Here is a 21,118-nt window from a genome sequence, read left to right on the forward strand (position 1 = left end):
GGCTGTGGCCCGCAGTGGCCCCGGGCTGGCTTGCCCACCAGAACAGGAGCTCCCCAAGCCGGCGCCCCGCGTTGTCAGGGGCCCCCCGGTGGAGGCCGGCGCAGGCAGGGCCAGGGACACGCGCGCCACCACGCCCCAGGCACACGGGGCCCTGCCTCACGTGACCAGTTTGCACTGTAATTGTACTGTAACTGACATCGGCCGCCAGCCTGAGGGAGCAGATGGCCGCTGTGCAAATGAGGGGGCGGCTGACTCTGCACAGCCACTTACCTCTGACTCTGTCCATCTGTCTCTCGGCATCCCATTCAGGAATGTTCCCTAAAGGCCTTCACGGGGCCTCCTCTCTCTGCTGGAATGCTCCCTCTCTGTCATTCGGTTGAACTCCTACTCATCCTTCAAGAGCCAACTCCAGGCTCCTCTCGTCTGTGAAACCATGGCCTCCCTTCCTCTGAGCTCCCACGGGCCCCTATTTCGCCGCGCCGCAGCCTGTCCGCGCCCTGCCCCATGGAATCTTTCTCGACTCCCGAAGCTCTTTGATCTCCGTGGGTTGTCTTCATGGCCTAGGTCTGACTCACTTCTGGGCCTCAGGGGTGTGACAGTCACCGCGGGAGGCCGGCGCGGACTCTGGCAAGTCCAAGCGAGCGCCACAGCGGACGCGCTCTGAGAGCCTCCGGAGGCGCGAGACTTCTCAAGGTTCCCGCCACCGCCGGCTCTTGGCATGCACTGCGCCTGCGCGAGCTCCAGCGGCCTCGCGGTTAGGCGTCCCTACCTCGGGCACGCGCGCGTGTCAGCGAAGGGGGCGGATTTTCGGCTGAGGTGGGTGTGGCGGGACAGGAGGGGCCTGAAGAATGGAGAAGGGAGGAGCACGGGCAGGGCCTGTGCCGCGGAACTGACGCGTGGACAGGGCCTGAATCTCCTCCAGCTAGGAGGCGGGGCCTATCATTCATATGGGGCGGCGGAGAGACCGGCTTCAAAGCCTGATGGAGAAGCACGCCGCGATTCGGCCCAGCAGAGGCAGGACCAGTAGCAGCTCCCACTCCCAAGTACGGAAAGCCCCAAACCCCGGAGAGAGAACCTACTCCCCCCAGACCAAGGAGAGTCCCCGAACTGGAGGGAAGGAGAAGGGGCGTGGAAATCCCCCCACCTGACTCCCCAACCTGCCCTCCACTATCCCTCCGCAAAGCACGTATCCCTCCCTGAAGCCCGTCTCCTGTCAAACATGGGGGTAAACGGGCCCCTGGGTTGCTGAGTCGGTTGAACGTCAGAATTTGGTTCAGGTCATGATCTCACAGTTCGTCCAAGCCCAGTGTGGAGGGTGGGGGCGCTGTCAGCACAGAACCCACTTAGGATCCCCTGACCCTCTCTTCTCTCTGCCCCTCCCTCACTCATATTCTCTCAAAAATAAACTTTTTAAAAATGGGGGTAAAAATCCCTACTTCACACAGGCTAAGCATTTAAATAGATCGAGTGGGTGTCTAGCAGATCTTAGCTCCATCCCAGAGAGGACAAAGGTATGATCGTCAAGTCACATAGCAACTAGCTAGACCAGGTCTTGACTCCTGGACAGGACTCGGCTGCTCCTAGACTTGCCACTCTGTTCCTACACACCAACGGACACCAGGGTTCCAGGTTCCCATATGTGGACAGGAGCGCCCCTCCCCCCATTAAACGTCAGCGGACCCTGTCCACTCCCTCTCACCCCACCCCCATACCTGGTTCCCTTCCCACACAGGAAGGAAAACATCAGTATTGAGTAAGAAACCTGAGTTCCTAAGCCCTTAAACAAGGTGAGGGAAGGAACAGGAGGCCACAACCTCCTGGAGCCACAAGGCAGCAGGAAGAAGTGTTGGGCCTCCGGAGGAAGAAGGCAGGTCCAGATTTAGGACTCTCCAGAAGGCGCAAGGCATCATTTGGACAGAGATTTCAGGCAGAGAACTGGGCTCATGATCCATTTGCTTTCCAAAGCTTTGGGCTAAATAGCTAGCCCACCTCAGTGAATGACACCACCCTAGTGCTCCCAGGAACACACAACAGCCGAGTGTGCGCAAACAAGATTGGGACAGGTTATGACCCCAAGGCAGTATTTCCTTTGACAGATGAGGAAACCGAGGATAGGAGGAGGGCAAGCCTATGGCGGCAGAGGATACTCCAGTATCCTGCTTCCTCTAGCCTGATACTGGGCCAGAAACTCCAGGATGGGTACTAGGCCCAGGCCCTCATCAGCTCCTTCCTCCACCCATAAAGAAAGAGTCCTAGGGAGCCTCGATGCCCACCCTAAGCCCCAATCCAGGGCAGTTTTATTGGCGCCATTTGTAAAAGGCCTTTCCCATCAGCCCCAAGCCTTTGCCTTCCCTTTCTGAGAAGGAAGATGACTTCTGATCCTGGCCCCATGGGCAACAACACACTTGGTCTAATGCTGCTGCACTGCGGTGTGACACGCCAGGCGTAGGTCCACATGCCAGTCTGCGGCCAACTCTGGGGAGCAGGAGAATGTGGAGAGCCAGGTCTGTGTATGGAAGCTGGGCAGAGCCCTGGCTGGCTGTAGAGATGTGAGGGCAAGGTGAGCAGGCCCCATGTGCACCCTAACCCCAGAGCCCAGAGTAGCTGGCGTCCAGGGTTGGGAGCAGTAAAATCAGAGATCCTGAGAGAGAAGCCCTTAGGCCAAAGACATGTACGGAGCAGGCCAGGGCAGCCAGGGGAGATTCCAGAGGGGGCAGTGAGCACGTGTGCACAAAGCCCAGGGTCAGGGACACGGTGTGCAGGGGGCCTTTGGTGACTGTGTAGGTATGCCTGCCTCCCTCCCTTTCCGATCTGCATGCCTGTGCCCCCCGCCTCCTGAAGCTGAGAGAACACACCTGGGGGTAGGGCTGGGGGAAGGCGGGGAAGAAAACTCAGGTGGAAGTGGTTCAGGCCTCAAAGCCCACATCCTGTGGGAGAGGCTGTAAAGGGGCCAGGCCACCTGTCCCAGTCCTCAGAGCTGCTGCAGTGATAGTCCTCTAGGGGCAGAGATGGATGTCCTCCGGGGGAGAAAGTGGCCCAGAGGCTAGGAGGTGGGTTCAGTCCTGCCAGGTCCAGGATCAGGAGGCCTCAGTCGGGCGCCGTCCCCCCTCCTCCTCCATCAGCAGCAGGCGGCGCCGGCCAGCCTCGTAGTCGGCCTCATCCACACTGACCAGCAGGCGGACAGCCTCCCGGCCCACGGCCTCACGAAGGGCCTCAGTCAGGAACACGCCCCGCAGGGCCTGCAGCAGGGCGCCACTCAGGTAATCGCCCCAGAAGGCGTCCAGATAGGAGAGCTCCGAGAACTTGATGTCACACACCACGGAGCCCAGGTCCCGGGAGCGCAGCACTGCAGTGGCCTGCCCAAACACGTCCAGCTGCCGGGCCAGCGCCTGGGGTCGCCGGGATGCCACGCCCTGCTCCAAGGCGGGCCCGTGCTCACAGTACTCTGCTCGCACTCTGAGCCGGATGTCTGCGGAGGAAGGAGGGACTGGTCAGGGAGGAGCCCACACGCGACACACTGAGAGATGCGACCAGGGAGGACCGCAACCCTTCCTCCCACAGTCGAGCCTCCTCCAACAGGCTCCTCCCATCCCCCCATGGGTTGCTCTGCACCTCCCCACATCCTTCCCCCTTCTGGTAAGCATACCCAAGTACGGGTGACACCCTCGCATGGCTTCCCTCCTGTGGCCTGGCCTCTGTTACCTCTTGACCTGGCAACCCCCTCTCCCCTCACATGCCCTGCTCCAGCCTCAGCACCCTGCTGCACCCCCACCCACCAGGCCCAGCCCTGCCTCTCCAGCTGGAGATGCTCTGCCCGTCTTCACAGGACTTGCTCCCTTACCTCCTTCAAATGCCACCTTCCAGTGAGGCCGCTCTAACCTATTTAAAACTTTACCACCACCACCACCCTGGCGCCCAACATGGCCAGTCTCCCAGACCCTACGCCATTTCTTCCCAAGGCACTTTGCACTTTCTAACCTCCTCTGCGCTCCCCTTATACTGTCATGCTCACCACCTGTCTCCCCCCCCACCAGGAGCCCCTGAAGGGACTGTCTCACTCACTTGTGCAGCCCTGTGGCACACGGTGGGTGTTCAACATGTATTTGTGAAATAACCACCACATGGACTAATGGCCCTGCCTTGAGACAACGGGCCTCACCCCCTCCTGCCCTCAGGGAGACTCCTGCGGGGCCAGCCACATTGCTGGCCCAGGGAGCACCGCCCGGAGTCTCCAGGCCAGAACTGGGCTGGCTCTGCCTGCAGCAGGTGCTCTCTCCCCTCAGAGGCTGCTGAGATGGTGAGCTGTAAGCCTGGAGCTGCGGGGGGCCACTCTACCACCCGGAGGGGAGAGGCACAAAGCCTACTCAGGGTCACCAAAGGAGAGGAAGAAACGGAGTGCCCCACACGAGCCCCAGACACCTGGATTTTCAGCTACCATCCGCTCCCTCTGTGCTCAGGCCAGCCTGAGCGGAGCTGCTGCTGCTTAGAACCCTGACCACGGCTGCCCAAATGAGATGGCAGCTCTGTGCAGGGCACAGGACCTGGGACTTCCCAGACTGTCCCTGTAAATGTGACCTCAGGCATGTCACCTCCCTGTGGGATTACTGAACTCCCACTCATGACTCAGGCTACTAACAGAACCTCCTCCCCACACAACACCGCTGCCCTGAGGATCAGCTGGGAGCTGGAAAAGACAAGCACTACCAACTCATTTAATCCTCAAACACTCCATGAGACAGGCCCTGCTATCACCCCAATTTACAGGTGAGCAAATGGAGGCAAAGAGAAGTGAAGCAATTCGCCCAAGGTCGCCTAGCCAGGGAGCGGCAGCCCTCCACAGAGGTCACTGAGCCTCCTGTGCCCCAGAGGACGGCTTTGGGTCAATGGAGAGATTCTAACCCAGGAGCCTTCAGGCACCAGCTGTGCAACCTGGAACAAGTCATAGCCTCTCCGAGCCCAGGTTCTTACCTGAACAGGGAATTCCGACTCTGAAAGACTGTTAAAAGGGTTAAAAAAAGAACAACGATGGAAAAGAACTAGCAAGCACAGTAAGGCGTACCTGACGGGTGCCCTGAGAACAGCGGCCGCCAGAAGCTCCAATGTGCCAATGCTTTGGGTGGGGCCACGGGGCAGGGTCAGCCTTGTGGGGCAGGGGCTGCCAACCCATTCGACAGATGAGGAAACTGAAGCTCTGGAAGGGGAAGGGCCACATCCCCGACTCCCTGCACCTTTCACAGTGTCAGCCGCAGAGCACAAGGTGAAAGACACATCTCTGCTCCCCCAGATGACTTCTCAGTACCACCCACTTCCTCCGCCCACCCCAAACCCCAAACCCTTCTGCTTTCAGCCTGGAGGGGACCCTCACCCACTCAGCATGAGGCCCAAGGAAACCTAACTGGCCTTGGCCCCTAGGACTTCCCATGGCACTCAGACCCAGCTCCCTCCACCTAAGAACCACCTAAAACCTCTGGGCCCACATCCTTGCCTCCCATGAGTGTCTGACCGCGCCCTCCGTAGGTGGGGGCTAGGGAGCAGGGGCCTGGGAGGAGCAGCACCTGTCTAAGGCCACACAGGGCAGCTCAGTGGCAGAGGCACAGAGCCAGGTGGCGGAGTCCGACAGACCTTGAGGCGAGTCCCGGCTCTGCCACTCTCTAGCTGTGGGGCCTTGGGCATGTGACCTCACCTCTCTGAGCCTCAGTTTCCCCACCTGAAAAACATAAAGAGACAAACAAGAGGTCCCTGCCGCATGGTGCGGTCATGAGGGTTAAACAAGGCGACTCATGAAGCCCCAGAGCCTAGGGCACAGAAGGCACCCAGAAACAGGAACTGCGATTTAGACACCCACCTCTCTACCCCACACAGCCCCTGCCCAGGCCTGGCCCTCTCTTGCTTGGGCCCGAGTCAACTTCCTCCCTCATCTGCTCCTTCGGTCCCAGCTGCAGTCCCCCATGCCCTGCACTCCAGGCACAAGGGCAGTGCCCCCAGCATAAGGCTTACTCACACAATGACCTGTCCACCTCCTCTGCCCCACAACACCCACTCACACACCAAGGCCCAGCCCATAGAACTGCACATCCCATGCAGGCACAACCCTCCCAGATCGCCTTTCTCCTCAGCACAGATCGGCACTCAACCTGGGGTAGAAACCATTCATCCTGAGCCTACCCCCCGACATGGCAGGTGGTAGGAGAGGACCAAGAGACTACTGTGTGTCGCATCCATTCTTCCATTCAACAGATATATTTACAAAGTGCCGGGAATGCTGGCATGAGGTGCATGCCCTGCCACAAGTGGGCCTGGGAGGTATGGAACTCTGGTTAGGGAACACCTCTCCGGGGCCAGGCCTCCCGATCACAGGCCCCAAGTCCCCACAGCACTTGCCTCATCCCCACTGTCAAATGAGGAAATCCTTCACCAGACCACAGTCCAGCCTCGGGTCTGGAGCACGAAAGCATGGTACACAGAGAAAGAGGACAAGGAGACTCCACGAGGAAAAAGAGGCCCTACATGAGCCACCCCTCCGTCCCTGGCCCTGAATCATGGGCACCAAGCTCAGTCTCTCAAGTCTTCACTGAAATGACTGAAGGGCAACAGCTGACACATACATGGTAGGTTACTGCAGAGTGGCACACACGTGTCACATTTATTAACGCTCCAATGAGCCCTGCAACCTCATCTGGTAGTGATATTACCTCCTTTCTGTAGATGGGGAAACTGAGGCACAGAGGATGAGTCACCTGCCTAAGACCACATGGACAGGAAATGGCAGGGCTGGAATTCCAACCCAGGTGCCTGGCTCCAGAGCCTGAGCTCTTAACTACCCCTGTCCTATCTGCTGCCACTCACACAACGACACACAGAAACCTGGAATTAAAAGACATCCTGAGGGCCATGAGAGAAAATTAGAGACAGCAAGCTGTAATTTAGATTGCAGTGATCAGACAGACCCTCTCCAGGAAATGACACTGGAAGTAAGATGTGAAGAACAAGTAGATCGAGACAGAAAAGCCAGGAGAGTGAAGAGCAGCATTCCCAGAATACGACATGGCCCGCACGCCAAGTCCGGAAGCAGGAAATGCACTTGAGGTGTTCACAGGCTGTGGGCCGGCGGCGGCGGCGTGGCTTGAGCCTGGAGGAGGAGCAGGGCACAGGGCAGGACCGACTGGAGGGGCGGGGCCAAGCCGGGTGGGGCAGGGAGTCGGGGCCCCTGAGGTGACCACACCCCTCCGCACCTCCAGGGCCTCCTAACATGGGCACCTGCTCTTGGGGCTGCTTTGGGGATGTCTTGGCTGGATGAAAGTCAAGAGCAGAGGCCAGTGCCTGGCACGTGATGAGCCCTCCAAGGGCCTCAGGAAGGACATGACCTCATGCCGAGACGACTCCAGCTGCACTGCGGAAGCGGCAGGCGGTCAGGAACAGAGCCAGGGCAGGAGTCAGGGAAGGCCAAAGGTGGCTGGGCCAGCACAGAAGCAGCACACGTGCAGAGAAGTGGACCGCCCCGCCCAGGTGCACCACTGAGGAGCAAGGCCCAAGAGCGTCAGGCACGCATGCAGCCGGGGCTGGGGGCCGGCCGACTTGGTTCCTCTGGCCACAGTCCCTCTCCACTAGGGTCACTGTGCAGAGAGGTTCCCTGCCTGCAGGGCAGAGGCTGTGGCTACACTGTCTTAGTGAGCAGAGCCGCTCTGGCTTCCGGCACTCAGGTGGGCCCCAGGGACCCTTGATCCCCCCTCCCGCCCCTCCCTTCTGGGGCAGAATGTGATGCAGAGGGAAATGGGAGGGAACCAGGGAAGGGACCGCACAAGGGAGAGGCAGCCAGAGAGGGCTGACAGAAAATCAGCAGGTGCTGGTTTTACGAAGGAGGCCCTGGAGGTGCGGAGGGGTGTGGTCACCTCCAGGGGCCAGGATTCCAGGAGAGCGGTGGCACCCCATCGCCCGCTTCAGTCTCTTCCCCAAGACGTGTCAAACGTCAAAATTCTACTGAATAAGGAGAGGCTGCCACTGACCCGACGGCAGAGACAAAATGAGCAGACATTACCTGCTGCCCAATGGAAAGATGGAAGGATGGAAGACCGCAACACCACCTGGGAAGCGAGCTCAAAAATACAACAGAAGTGCAAACCAGAACCTGATCAGGCCTCTCCAGGCCTGAGCAGCACTTTTCAGGAAATAAAGACAAATAGGGGAACACGTTCAATTCACTCTACCGCAGGGAAGCAATTGGCAAACTCCAGTCTTCAGGAACCTACAGAACAACTACATTCAACAACACAAGACGAGGGGGATGAGGGAGAGAAGATGGCAAGGCAGGGAAACCTCCGAAGGCAGGGAAACCTCCGAGATCGGGAGAGGCTTAGGGGAGCCAGCACTCACGAGGCACCTGGATCTTCGAGCACTAATTAGACAAGTGATACTAAGAGACTGTTCCATTTTTCTGGTGTGTGTGTGTTTTTTTTAAAGAATTCTGATCTTTTAGATCAGCAGCAGAAAATCTACAGATGAAATAACAAGACAAGACACTTGAAATTGACTCCAAAACAGTACGGATGATGCAGCAAGATCAACCATGAGTTGACAGCTGCTGAAACCAGAGGAAGATGGGACAAGGGTCATCACGGCATATCTGCCTCTGTACCTTCTCCACGGAAAACGGGGGAAAAAAGCAAAGCTCATCCTGTCACTCAAATCCTCTGGTTGCTTTCCATCATTTAAAGAAATGAGGAGCACCTGGGTGGCTCAGTCAGTTGAACGTCTGACTTCGGCTCAGGGCATGATCTCACGGTTTGTGAGTTCGAGCCCTGTGTCTAGCTCTCTGCTGTCAGCACTTGGGATCCACTGTCTCCCCAGATTCCTGCCACCTCTCCCGACTTGTGCTCACTCTCAAAAATAAATAGAACACTGGGGCGCCTGGGTGGCTCAGTTAGGTTAAGAGTTCGACTTCGGCTCAGGTCATGATCTTGCAGTTTGTGAGTTCAAGCCCTGCGTCAGGCTCAGACCCTGGAGCCTGCTTCAGATTCCGTGTCTCCCTCTCTCTCTGCCTTTCCCCTGCTCACACACACACACTCTCAAGAATGAATGAATAAACATTAAAAAAAATAAAATAAAAAACACAGATGCTTAACCGAGCCACCCAGGCGCCTCAACTGCTCACCGTATGAACAGGGGACAGCTCAGAGACTGAAGCCTGCTTCAGATTCTCTGTCTCCCTCTCTGTTCCTCCCCCACTCACGTTTTGGTCTTACGCTCAAAATTAAACAAAAGTTTAAAAAAATAATAAAACAAACACTAAAACGTTCTTTAAAAAAATAATAAAAATTACCAAAAGCCCTGGCCCATGGCTGCTGGCCCAGCAGGACCGGCCCCACCACCTCTTCCGCCCCCACCTCCCAGCCGTCTCCCCTTGCTCCCTGCCTCCAGCCTCGCCAGCTTCCTCACCAGCCCTTCATCACCACCAGCTCACTCAGACCTTGGCACCTGCTGTCCCGTATCTCACCCTCTTCCCCAGCCATATACACACCTACTTGGTCTCTTCCAAGGGGGCTTCTGAGACCACCCTACCTTGAACATGCATCTTAAACTGTATTTCCCATCACTTCCCACCCCTTGCCCTGCCTTCTCCTCTCAGCCACCATCTGAAGTCCTAGCTTGGCTTTCTCCTCCCACCAAACCACACACCCTGTGAGCACGAGCACCTCCCATCCCCGCTGTGCCCAGCGTGCAGTAAGTGCTCTGAGAACACATGTGGGATAAGAGAAGGAGCCGACGCTGCCACTCTGCACGGTGGGGGCTGTCACGCCTACCTCAGCGCTGGCTTAAAAATTCAGGGCCAGATGAGTGGCCTGCCCAGCACAGTGCCCAAGCTTAGGACACTCCAGATGTCCTTCCCCTGGGGAAACCGAGAGTTGAGTCTAGTTCTACCCCTCTGGGGAGGGCAGCTGACTCGGGCTTACCCCCCACAACTGTCAAACACCACGAGGGGGCAAGAACGGCAGGTCACTCGGGCCTGGAGGAGCCTCCTTCCACACCCTTAGTACTGGGCCTCGTTAGACGTGAGCCATCCCGGGGGCGCCTGAGTTAAGGCGTCTGACTTCAGCTCAGGTCATGATCTCACGGCTCATGGGTTCAAGCCCCACGTCAGGCTCTGCACTGACAGCTCGGAACCTGGACCCTGCTTCGTATTCTGTGTGTCCCTCTTCCTCTCGGCCCCTCCCCCATTCGTGCTCTGTCTCACTCACCCTCTCTCTCAAAAATAAACAAACATTTAAAAAAAAAAAACAAAAAAAAAAAGTGAGCCATCCCAGCTTTTTCAGAGGGAACCACCAGGGCCCTACTGGGGAGAGACTCCCTCCAGCCCCACCCTGCCCAGTGAGTCAGCAGTCAGACCTGCTTCCAGTCCTCCCCGCCACACCCTAGGTAAGCGCCTCCCGAACGCAGCCCTGTCCTCAGGGAAGAGACGTGAAGCCTCTGCTGGCAACAAGACCCTTCCCCAGCCTCAGCTCTGCAGGCTCCCTAGGAGGTAGTGACGCCCTCCACCAGCCCGGTGGCTCTGGTAATTATTGCCTGCCTCTGGGGACAGTCACACAGGGCAGCCACCCCCACAAGCTGGGGGCTGCTGGAGGACACTGGCTGACTCTATTGGTCTGTTCCTCCTGGGGGCACTAGGCAAAGGTATCTGAAGCCTCACAGGATGCTCAGGGGAGGAGGTACCGGAGTGGTGCGGGCCCAGGGAAAGAGAGTGGGCCCACTTCCATCCACATCCATCTACTCCCTTAGGACCAGGGAGACTTTCTTAAAGGCAAGGTCTAAGCACAAATCTCCGCAGCCGAATCTCCCCACCCGCCCCAGCAACACCTGCGGGCCCAGGCAGCCTTGTTCGTGCACCCCTTCTCCGCAATAGAACTTCCCCAGGCAACCTGTGCACCCCCCCCACCCCCCACACTGCTTGGGCTGTGCAGCCTCTTTACTAGATTCCCCACTTCCCTTTTGTTCAAGTTATTCAAACATCCCTGCCAGAACACACATATATGCTCAGCACGGGTCCAAGCTCTTTATAAACAGTAACTCGTTTATCAACTTATCTTCCAGAGGGAATCAGAGTCCCGTCAAAATCAGGTATCAGATCACCTCAATCCTCTGCTGAAAACTCTACGTAATGCTCACTGTATGGAATAAAATCCCAACTCCCATCTACTCCAAGGCCCAGGAGCTCGGGCTCAGGCCCTCTGCTCATGGCGCTATCTAAAGCAAGCTTCAGTTTCACTGGTCTGTCACCCTACTAGAAGGTCGCCTCCCCAAGGGCAGGGACCTCGCTGCTATTCCTGTCCCAAGCATGCTGCACAGGAAGAGCAAGAGGAGACACAAACTGGTAGGCAGCGCACGGCATGGGCCCCAGGCCAGGCGCTGGTGAGAACGTATTACTCATTTTCTCTTGCCACAACCCAACTTGGAAATCACTATTATGGGCATCATCTTACACAAAAGAGTTCGGTCACCTGCCCTAGGTCAGACAACCTATTTAAGTGTCAAGGCCAAGAGGTGAACCCGGCAGCCTGTCCCAGGATCCCCACCCTGCCCCTGTGCAGTATTTCCACCACTGCAACAAAAAAGACTGTAGAATATGAAAACCCATGAAACATTTACTGAAAAAGCAAATGAAATTGAGAGCAGGGAGTGGTCTGTAAAGGCTTCCTGGGGAAGGTAGCACATGCGATCTTTCAGCCCCTGACAAGATGTGAGCAGGCAAGATAATAACAGAAGGGACATCCGAGTCCAGATGGACAGAAGCCACTGCCTACCCACTAGGTGTGCCACACTCCAGATGAGTGCCTGTCTCCCCCACCCTCCATGCAGTCCGCCAAGGCTCCGTGTGAACATTTGCCAAGGCCCGCAGACACCTACCACAGGTCACTTTGCCTTCTGAGGCAGGTCTGGCTGGCTCCTGCTGCTGCGGGAGGGTGGCCGGGGTCCCTCTCCGCCGCCGCCTGGCACCACCGCTGGGCCGGCCCCGGCTCCGCCGCTGCCGCTTGGTCGGTGGGGAACCTAAGAAGGGAAAGAGAGGGCATGCTGAGGGCCAGGATAACAGAGCACTAAGGCAGGTGCCTGGAGAAGAGCTCAGGGCTGGTCTCCATGCCATGAATACCCTGGGTGAGCACCTCTGCTTCCTGGGCCTCAATGGCCCCGTCCATGAGATGGGCAGTTGGGGCACCTGGGGAGCTCAGTTAAGCATCTGACTTTTTTTTTTTTTTAATGTTTCTTTATTCATTCTTGAAAGAGAGATGGACCAGGGGAAGGGCAGACTGTGAGCACGGGAAGGGCAGAGAGAAAAGAAGACACAGAATCTGAAGCAGACTCCAGGGTCTGAGCCTGAAGCGGGGCTCGAACTCACAAACCGCAAGATCATGACCTGAGCCGAAGTCGGATGCTTAACCGACCAAGCCACCCAGGTGCCCCCAAGCATCCTACTCTTTCCGCTCAGGTCATGATCCTACAGTTCTTGAGTTTAACCCCCACGTGAGGCTCTGCAATGACAGTGCGAAGCCTGCTTGGGATCCTCTCTCCCCCTGCCCTGCTCGCTTGTGTTCTCTCGCTCTCAAAATAAATAAAATAGGGGCACCTGGGTGGCTCAGTCAGTTAAGCGTCCGACTTCGGCTCAGGTCCATGATCTCACGGTTCGTGGGTTCGAGCCTCACATTGAGCTCTGTGCTGACAGCCAGCTCAGAGTCTGGAGCCTGTTTCAGATCTGTGTCTCCCTCTCTCTCTGATCCTCCCCTACTCACCGTGTGTGTCTCCCTCTCTCTCTCTCTCTCTCTCTCTCTCTCAGAAATAAGTAAAACATTAAAAAAATTAAATAAAATATGAAGACAAAAAAAAGATAAGCAATAAGTGTAACCTAGCATCATTTAAAAGAGCACCCCCCACCCCCAGCAGTCCTACATGTGACCTTAATGAAACCCCTGCAGGCTCACACCAGGAAACAGGCCACTGGGGCATTGTTTATAACTATCTAAATGTAAAAACAATGTAAATATCTAATAAGAAGTACAGACTAACTTCCCGGAGTAGCCTCTGTAGGGAAATAAGCAAGGTGTAATCCAAGTGTTTATAACTGTGTGCAGTTCACCTAAAAAAAGAGAGAAAATAACAACATATACATAGTTGCTATTTTTACAAGATGAAACACTAAAGATAAATCGGAAGTAATGAAACTGGTTACCTATTCACTACGGGGTGGGGCAACAACACTGTAAATGATACTTCTAAGAACGTCTTTCCCACATACGTTAGTTTTGACTTTTGAGTCATATAACTGTTTTACATATTCAAAAACTTAAAAAGAAACCAAAATAACACCAACCATAAAATTAAACAGAAACAAATGAACCTAGCTATGTATATATACGTAATTAGTAACAGGAACGAAAGAATTATTTCAAGTAACTTGGAAGAACATTCTGACTGTAAACTCTCAGTGGGATATACTCCTAGGACAGGAAGAGCCACAAATAAATGGTATGCTTCGTTCAGCAGACGCAGTCAGCAACGGTACTGACGTTGTACTTTCAAAGCTATTTTATGATGGTTGTACAATGAAGCAAATAAATCCATTTTCCCAATGTCATTAAGAACCAGAATTTTTAGGGGCACATGGGTGGCTCAGTCCATTCACCATCCATCTGATTCTTGATCTCGGTTCAGGTCATGATCTCACAGTTCTTGAAATCGAGCCGCATGTTGGGCTCTGCACTGACAGCGTGGAGCCTACTTGGGATTCTCTCTCTCTGCCCCTCCTGTACTTGCTCTCTCTCAAAATAAATAAACTTAAAAAAAAAGGGGGTTTTTTGGGGGGCGGGGTGCCTTGGTGGCTCAGTCGGTTGAGCATCCAACTTCGGCTCAGGTCATGATCTCACAGTTTGTGGGTTTGAGCCCTGCGTCGGGCTTTGTGTGGACAGCTAGCTCAGAGCCTGGAGCCTGCTTCTGATTCTGTGTCTCCTCTCTCTGACCCTCCCCTGCTCACGCTGTCTCTCTCTCTCAGAAATAAATTTAAACATTTTAAGAATTTAAAAAAATAAATAATTTGAAAAATAAGAATCAAAATTTTTAACGTGAAAAGTCCTCATAATGCTAATTTTGAACTGAAACACTAATAGGATTTTTTTTTTAATTTATGGTTTAGGGGCGACTGGGTGGCTTAATCGGTTAAGCGTCCGACTTTCACTTAGGTCATGATCTCGCGGTTTGTGGGTTCAAGCCCCACATCGGGCTCTGTGCTGACTGCCAGCTCAGAGCCTGGAGCCTATTTCAGAGTCTGTGTCTCCCTCTCTCTCTGACCCTCCCCTGCTCACGCTGTCTCTCTCTCTCCTAGAAATAAATAAAAACATTTTTTAAAAAAATTTTAATTTACGGTTTGGTTTGGTTTGAGAGAGAGAGAGAGAGACAGAGCAAGAGTGAGCAAGAGAGGGCAGAGAGAGAGGGAGACACAGAATCCAAAGCAGGCTCCAGGCTCTGAGCTGGCAGTCAGCACAGAGCCCGACGCGGGGCTCGAACCCACAAACTGCGAGATCATGACCTAAGCGAAAGTCGGACGCTTAACCAACTAAGCCACCCAGGCGCCCCGAAATAGGAATTTTTTTAAAGCAGTCTCTGTTCACTAAAAGAATCCAGAAAAACACGCACACTCAGCACCCAGGTCTTGGTCTCTACATGCCAGAGCCTCTGAAAGAAACCAGGCTTCTAGAAACAGCAGACTCCAGGCCTGGGGAAGGAAAAGTACAAGCCGAGTCCAGGACGACCTGCAGTGACACAGAGCAGGAAGCCCAAAGGATGATGGAGGCAAATCACAAAGACAGTAGGAGCTAGTCAATGTGAACACCAGGAAGAATGACTAATATATTCTAACACAGTAAATAAACAATACATGAGCCCAGAGTGACACTCCCCCACCCCCCCCAAGACAAGAGAGAGAAAAAGACAAACTTTTTTCTTTAATGTAGGCTTTAAGCCCAGTGCAGAGCCCACCCAACAAGGGGCCTGAACTCACAACCCTGAAACCAAGATCTAAGCTGAGATCGAGTCGGACGCCCAACCAACTGAGCCACCCAGGCGCCCCAGAAAAACTGGTCAAAGACTGCCTGCCAGCTGATAGACATCGAAAAAAGAATAAGGAAATTACCATTTTGTGAACACCGATGTAATGACTGGTCCGGGCAGAGATCACCAGTGCAGGTTAAACGCACTGGCGATGCCCAAGCATCACCCCACAGGTTATTTACTAACCATCAAAGAGGAAAATGTGCCTTGACAAAGGACAAATATGGCAGACACCACCTTAACCAAGTGATCAAACTTGCCCGCTCACAGCAAGAAAACCAGACCTTATGACTCCTGATCTGCTCCAGCGCAAAGCTCACGGCATCGACCGAGGAGCATTCCTGCCAAAAACATGTAACCTGAATCTAACCAAGCCTCCTGACCCACTTTTTTTTTTTTTTGCACCTTACTTTTTACCTCACTATCGGCCCTAGAAATAAATTACTCTATGCTCTTCTTGCCACACACATTTCCATGGTTTTCAAGTTATAAACTATAACCAACGCCCAGTGGCTGTTGCCACGCTTGTCTCCTGGTGTGAGTATGTGGGGGCTTTCCCACTTCACAGGAGATACAGGGGACAAAGAAACCAGTTAAATGACACCAGCAGGAAGCTATCAGACACTTCCGAAACAATTGGGGGCAGTGTACAAAACAACGAGCCTGACTGGGTCAATAAGGCGACGGACGTCACGGGAAGAAAAGAAACTACGGGGTTGGGGAGTTTGGGTTCTAGACTACGAGGTTAAGGAGACTTCATTCAAAGCAGAGAAGCTCAACTATGAGTGGGTCCTGAGAATGGAATCACTCTTGGGGAGATTTGAAAATGAACCATCAGGATATCAGAGAATTCACGACATCACAACATATCAGGTGTGATATGGTCTGGAGATGGTCCAGGACAACGTCCTTATTCTCAAGAAATGCCTGCTACGCAGAGAAAAAGTGTCCGGGTGGCTGTAACTTTCACTCAGAACAGTCAACTAAAAACCCATCATTACGTGTACACACATGTAAAGCAAAAGTGGCAAGATGCAAGGGCGCCTGGGTGGCTCAGTCAGTTCAGCGTCCGACTTCGGCTCAGGTCATGATCTCACGGTTCATGGGTTCGAGCCCCATGTCTGACTCTGTGCTGACAGCTCAGAGCCTGGAGCCTGCTTCGGATTCTGTGTCTCCCTCTCTCTCTGCCCCTCCCCCGCTCACACTCTGTGTCTCTCTCTCTCTCAAAAATAAATAAATGTTAAAAAATAAATTTGAAATTATGTTTGAATAATTCAGGAACTAGGGGAGAGGAGACTGCATAAATGAATTGGCACGGCAATTAAAAACAACCAATTAAAGGTCCTCGACATGAATAAATCTCAGAAAGGGATCCAGCAAAGACAGCCACATGAGGAATACCCACCACGTGATGTCATTTGGATGAACTATAAAACCACAACAAACAATTCCATACGTTACTTCCGGACAGATGCTTTTGTAGAACGAACGAACGCGCACACACACACACAGGAATGCAGAGATACAATGACCCCTTGGGCCCCTTCCTTAATGGGCCAGGAAGGAGCAGGTTCATACAAGGTTCAGAAGGAAGAAAGGGACGCTGCCATCGTGCCCAGCCAGCAGCATAGGCTCACCTGTCTCCCACTGACCCTGCTGGGCGTTTGAGGTACTGCTTGACTGGCGACGGCGACGACGGCCGCCTTCTGTCCTTTTTGAGGAAGAGCTGGAGGTGCCGTAGTTGTAACGTTCCGGAGACACTTCACGGAGAGAAAAACAGAAAGAAGTATTCACAGTGTCCGGGGCCCTCCTAGGCCCAGCCTCCAATTCCCGCGTGGAGACAGACTCCTGCCCCACTGGGAGCCCAGGTGCCCCAGAGGCCGGAGCCCAGACATCCACACCCTCTTAGACTCTTCCTGTCCAGTGGATGCTAGATACCTACAGAGACAGAGGGGACTCATGACCCCCCGGGGCCACACACGGTCAGGACCCCTGCGATATTGCCCTCAGCTCTCCCTGGGGCCCCAAGGAGTAAGCAGGCTCCCCAGATCTTCTCTTACATAGCCTAACCTCCAGATGCACTTTTCCAAAAACACCGTCAGTTCTTCTCCACTGGTGCCTTTCTCCTGGTCATCCTGGGCAGGGGAAGGTCACAACCCCGCTCCCCAACTATCCACTGCACCTCTAATAACCCAGCCGAGAGCTCAACAGCTCGACAAGACACAAGGGACTCCTGTCCTTAAACCCTTGAGTTACCCACCTTCCTAGGACTGCTCCTCCAGGAGTGCTCAACCTCAGAGGATTGAGGGCATCATCTCAGAGCCAAGCCAGCCACCTCTGAATCCTGACTCCCACGATTTCCCCATGTCATCAGCAACTCCCTGAGTAAGTGGCTTCTTACCTCCCTCTCTGCTCTTGCTTTGTTGCCCCCCCCCCCGCCCCGCTCCTGCCACGCTGGTCTCTGATACCAAATTCATTCCCGACCCAAGGGGTGAAAGTTTGTCTTTCCCTCTGCCTGGCATTTTCTCCCATGAGATCTGCACACAGCAGCAGTACAGCCTCCATCCAAACATCACTTTCTCCGGAAACTCTTCGCCGGTTACCCAATCTGAGGAAGGCCGCCTTCACTAGAAACCACTGCCTATCTTCTATATTCTGTTAACTTTGCTTTAATCTTTTTATAACCACATCTAAAAATAAAATATCAGGGTGCCTGGGTGGCTCAGTCAGTTGAGCGTCCAACTTCGGCTCAGGTCATGATCTCGTGGTTCGTGGGTTCGAGCCCCGTGTTGGGCTCTGTGCTGACAGCTCAGAGCCTGGAGCCTGTTCCGGATTCTGTGTCTCCCTCTCTCTCTGACCCTCCCCTGCTCATGCTGTCTCTCTCTCTCAAAAATAAGTAAAACATTAAAAAAAAGTTTAAAAAAAAATAAAAAAAAGTTATCTGCCTTAATGGCTGCTCTCCGACACCCACTAAATGTAAGCTTCATGGAACGCTCTGTCAGTCCCAACATCTTGTACCCCCTGGTCTCAACACATAGGATTCAGTCCTGATATGTAGGCAAGCTGCTTAACTCCTCTTAACCCTGTCTTCCCTGCATGGTGGAGACACCAACAGGGTTTCCTCATGGGATTATCGGGAGAATATAAGGGTAAAGTCACACGAAAGGCTTACTGCTGTGCCTGGCATGAAATAAGCCCTCCATAAACACCGGCCACAAACATCACTGATGTGGCCAAATTCCACAAGCTCACCTCTCCCAGAACCTTGCCTCCTCCCTCTTGTGTTCCTCATTGATATTCTGGGAGGTGGGGCGGAGCGCGCCGGGACACAGGCTGATATGGTGCTGTCCCTATCAGGGCAACCATGGAGGCCCAGCGAGAGGAAGGCCCTGTCCCCACCGGAAGTCTGTCCCCCTGCCATTCCACCTTACCTGGACGGCGCCGCTTGCGCGCCAGGTGCGGCAGCAGGTCGTGGCGCGCCAGCACGCGCAGGAGTTGCCCCAGCAGCCGAAGGTTGCTCTCGTCACACTGCCCGCGGCGCTCCAGCTCCAGCAGCAGCTCCAGGCCGCTTCGGGCGCGGGCCAGACCGCCGGCCGCGCCGGGAGCCTCGTCGAGCAGGAAGGCCAGCAGCTCCAGCTCGCACTCGGTCAGCTGTCCGCCCACCACCTCGAACATGCGGTGAAGCGACAGCATCCCGTAGTAGTCCAGACATTCATCCTCCTCCCAGCTCGGGGCCGGGGTCAACCCGGACAGCGCCATACCCGGGGGAGGGGGGCGGCACAAGCTCAGAACCTGGGCCTAGAACCCACACAGAGGGGAGGGGACAATGGTCAGCGACGCGGGCACCCGGACCCCACCCCCGCCAGTGCGTCTCCCCAACCTCGATCCGCCGGGCAGGGCTACCTTCACAACCCAGCCCTCTCTGCCTCCCCCTTCCCCCAGAAAGGAATGGTATCGCCCGAAGTCCCCTAGTAACAGGTCTAGACGCTAGACCCCGCTCGTCCTCCCACCAGTCGGGCCGACCCAGCCCGAACGCCCCTCCTCAGGTGGTATGTCCCGAACCAGCCTCCGGACCCGATCAAGTGATTAGGTCCGAACAAGCGCGGGGGCCCATCCCAGGGCACCCTGCCAACTGCCCTTTGACTCTGAGTAGCACTGTCCGGACGTGCCCCTTGGCTCCGGCCAGTGGTACTGTCCGATCGGCGCCGCGACTCCACCCAAATGATACCTTCCGAAAGCGACCCTCTGCCCCCGACAAGTGGAGCCGACCAAAGCAGCCCTTCGCCCCACACAGGTGGTGCTCCCCCTACCCGACCCTCTCGCCCTGCAAGGGCGGTACCGCTCTCTCCCCAACACCCAAATGTTTCCATCTACCCGCCACCAGTCGCTCTCAAGCCTCTCTGGATCCTCACCAGGTTCTGGCGTCTCACGACTCCCGGGCTACGGCCGCAGCCACTTGTTTTGGATCTTTCTGGCACCTTCTCTATTATTACGCCTGCGTCACCTCGCCCCTCCTCCTTCCCCCAACTCGCGCAGGTGCGACCGCCACGCCCCTTCGGCGCAAGCGCAGAGTGAAGCTTCTAAGTCCCACCCCTCCAGGCCCGCCTCCAACCGTAGCGTCTAGCCCGCCAGTGCTGCGCCTGCGCAAAGCGAGAGCAATTCCGCGTCTGAGCTGGATCTGGTACCCGGTTACAGGGTTCTTCTGCGAGCCCGTGACTTAACCCTCCGGGTCCTTGTTGACGCCATGTCAAATCCATCTCATGGACTACAGTTCCATCCTAATCACGACCTAGACGCCCACTGCTCCCAGCTGCCCATGGCAAAGGACCACAATCCCGACAGTCCTGGCTTCAGACAGCGCCTAGGCCCCTTTATAATCAGGACTCGGACGCTCCCCCTTTAGACTGTCCCTATTCCTAATGCCAACCAGGAACCTACATAACAACTATGCCGTCTCATGACCCCGCCTGAAATCTCCCCTCATCCAACAGAAACTCCCATATCCCTGATCAAGACCAGAAAGCTCCCGAATCTCATCTTAGGAACCAATAGCTCCTTCCCGATTACAATAGACCCCTCCATCCTGATCGTGCACCTAATGACGGCATCCATCACGGTCCCCTCATTACAGACACCCTGTCCCCGTCTCAAACGCCCCCCCCCCGAGCCCTTTCCAATCTCTGCCCTCCAAGGTCACAGGACCTCCCAACACCCCCTCTTCTAACCTGCACCTACAAGTTGCACTCTATCAAGAGAACTGGAGTCCCCGCTGTGTGTTTGAGCACCTCCCCCGAGGCGGGGCCTTGGGCGCGGTGGCCACCACCCCCCGCCCCCACACACACCTTCGTGACATAAGGCGAAGGTCCGTATGTGCCTTGAACCAAATCCCCCACCCAGAGTGGTTCCCCCATCTCCCCCCCGGAATTATCTCCCCTTGGAAGGCAGGAGATTTGGATCCTGATTGGCACTGGCTCAGCACTGGCTTTACTTGGGCTGCAGCAGTGACCCTGAAAGAGTCTCTCCCTCCGAGGGCAATTCTCACCTACTGAAGCCCAGTGAATATCCTTAAATCAACTCGAAGAGTAGGAGGGTAGGGAAAGCAGTTTTACAAAATGGGAAGGACTATGCCCATGTTACACGGGTTATAGAGAGCACCCACGGTTTATCAGGCCCTGTGCTGAGCGCTTTTACGTGTTTGATTTCATCCAATCCCCTCAACAGTCTTTGAGGAGAGTCAAGCCCGTTTTACCCAGGACTAAAAGTGAGGCCCAGAGAGGGGAAGTACCCCAAGTGTGTCTGGCTCCAAAGCTGTGCTCTCGGAGATGCTCAGCCTCTTCAGCCATGAAATAACACCTCTGCCGAGGTCTCCCGCCACCCAGTCCGCTCCATGGGCCCTTGCTTTCCAACGATGCCCACTTCTCACCACTTAACTTCCTGACTCTTGACAGAGCAGCCCAGGAGAACTGCGCAGGCGCTCGTCTGAGGCCTGACTCCGCCCATAGGCCACAGTTGTGTGCGTGGAGAAACTCGCCGA

At 55.1% G+C, this 21,118-nt stretch overlaps 1 protein-coding gene across 3 annotated transcripts; it reads right to left on the reverse strand.

The window, feature by feature from the left end:
* Positions 1-1,947: 1,947 nt before the first annotated feature.
* Positions 1,948-21,037, reverse strand: DEDD2 (death effector domain containing 2). Of its 3 annotated transcripts, none has more exons than XM_039246969.1 (5): positions 21,008-21,037; positions 18,516-18,882; positions 16,722-16,844; positions 11,896-12,036; positions 1,948-3,469 (listed from the first exon to the last, which is right to left on the reverse strand). In XM_039246969.1, exons 2-5 carry the CDS (start codon positions 18,841-18,843, stop codon positions 3,078-3,080), a joined length of 984 nt encoding a protein of 327 aa, XP_039102900.1. In that variant the 5' UTR covers positions 18,844-18,882; positions 21,008-21,037; the 3' UTR covers positions 1,948-3,077. The 3 variants fall into 3 exon arrangements, with proteins under 3 accessions (XP_039102900.1, XP_039102890.1, XP_039102881.1); XM_039246959.1 differs by lacking the exon at positions 21,008-21,037 and adding an exon at positions 19,459-19,640; XM_039246950.1 differs by lacking the exon at positions 21,008-21,037 and adding an exon at positions 19,497-19,638.
* Between the last annotated feature and the right edge of the window lie 81 nt (positions 21,038-21,118).

This window comes from Hyaena hyaena, unplaced genomic scaffold (assembly GCF_003009895.1).
Source record: "Hyaena hyaena isolate Hyena2069 unplaced genomic scaffold, ASM300989v1 scaffold_9, whole genome shotgun sequence".
Lineage (NCBI taxonomy): Eukaryota > Metazoa > Chordata > Mammalia > Carnivora > Hyaenidae > Hyaena > Hyaena hyaena.

Coding starts and splice junctions, on each gene's coding strand:
- DEDD2 (XM_039246969.1), bottom strand. CDS start 18,843: ATGGCGCTGTCCGGGTTGACCCCGGCCCCGAGCTGGGAGGAGGATGAA. Junction 16,845..18,515: donor GCGCAAGCGGCGCCGTCCAG/GTAAGGTGGAAT, acceptor CTCTCCGTGAAG/TGTCTCCGGAACGTTACAAC. Junction 3,470..11,895: donor AGAAGGCAAAGTGACCTGTG/GTAGGTGTCTGC, acceptor CTTCCTCCGCAG/ACATCCGGCTCAGAGTGCGA.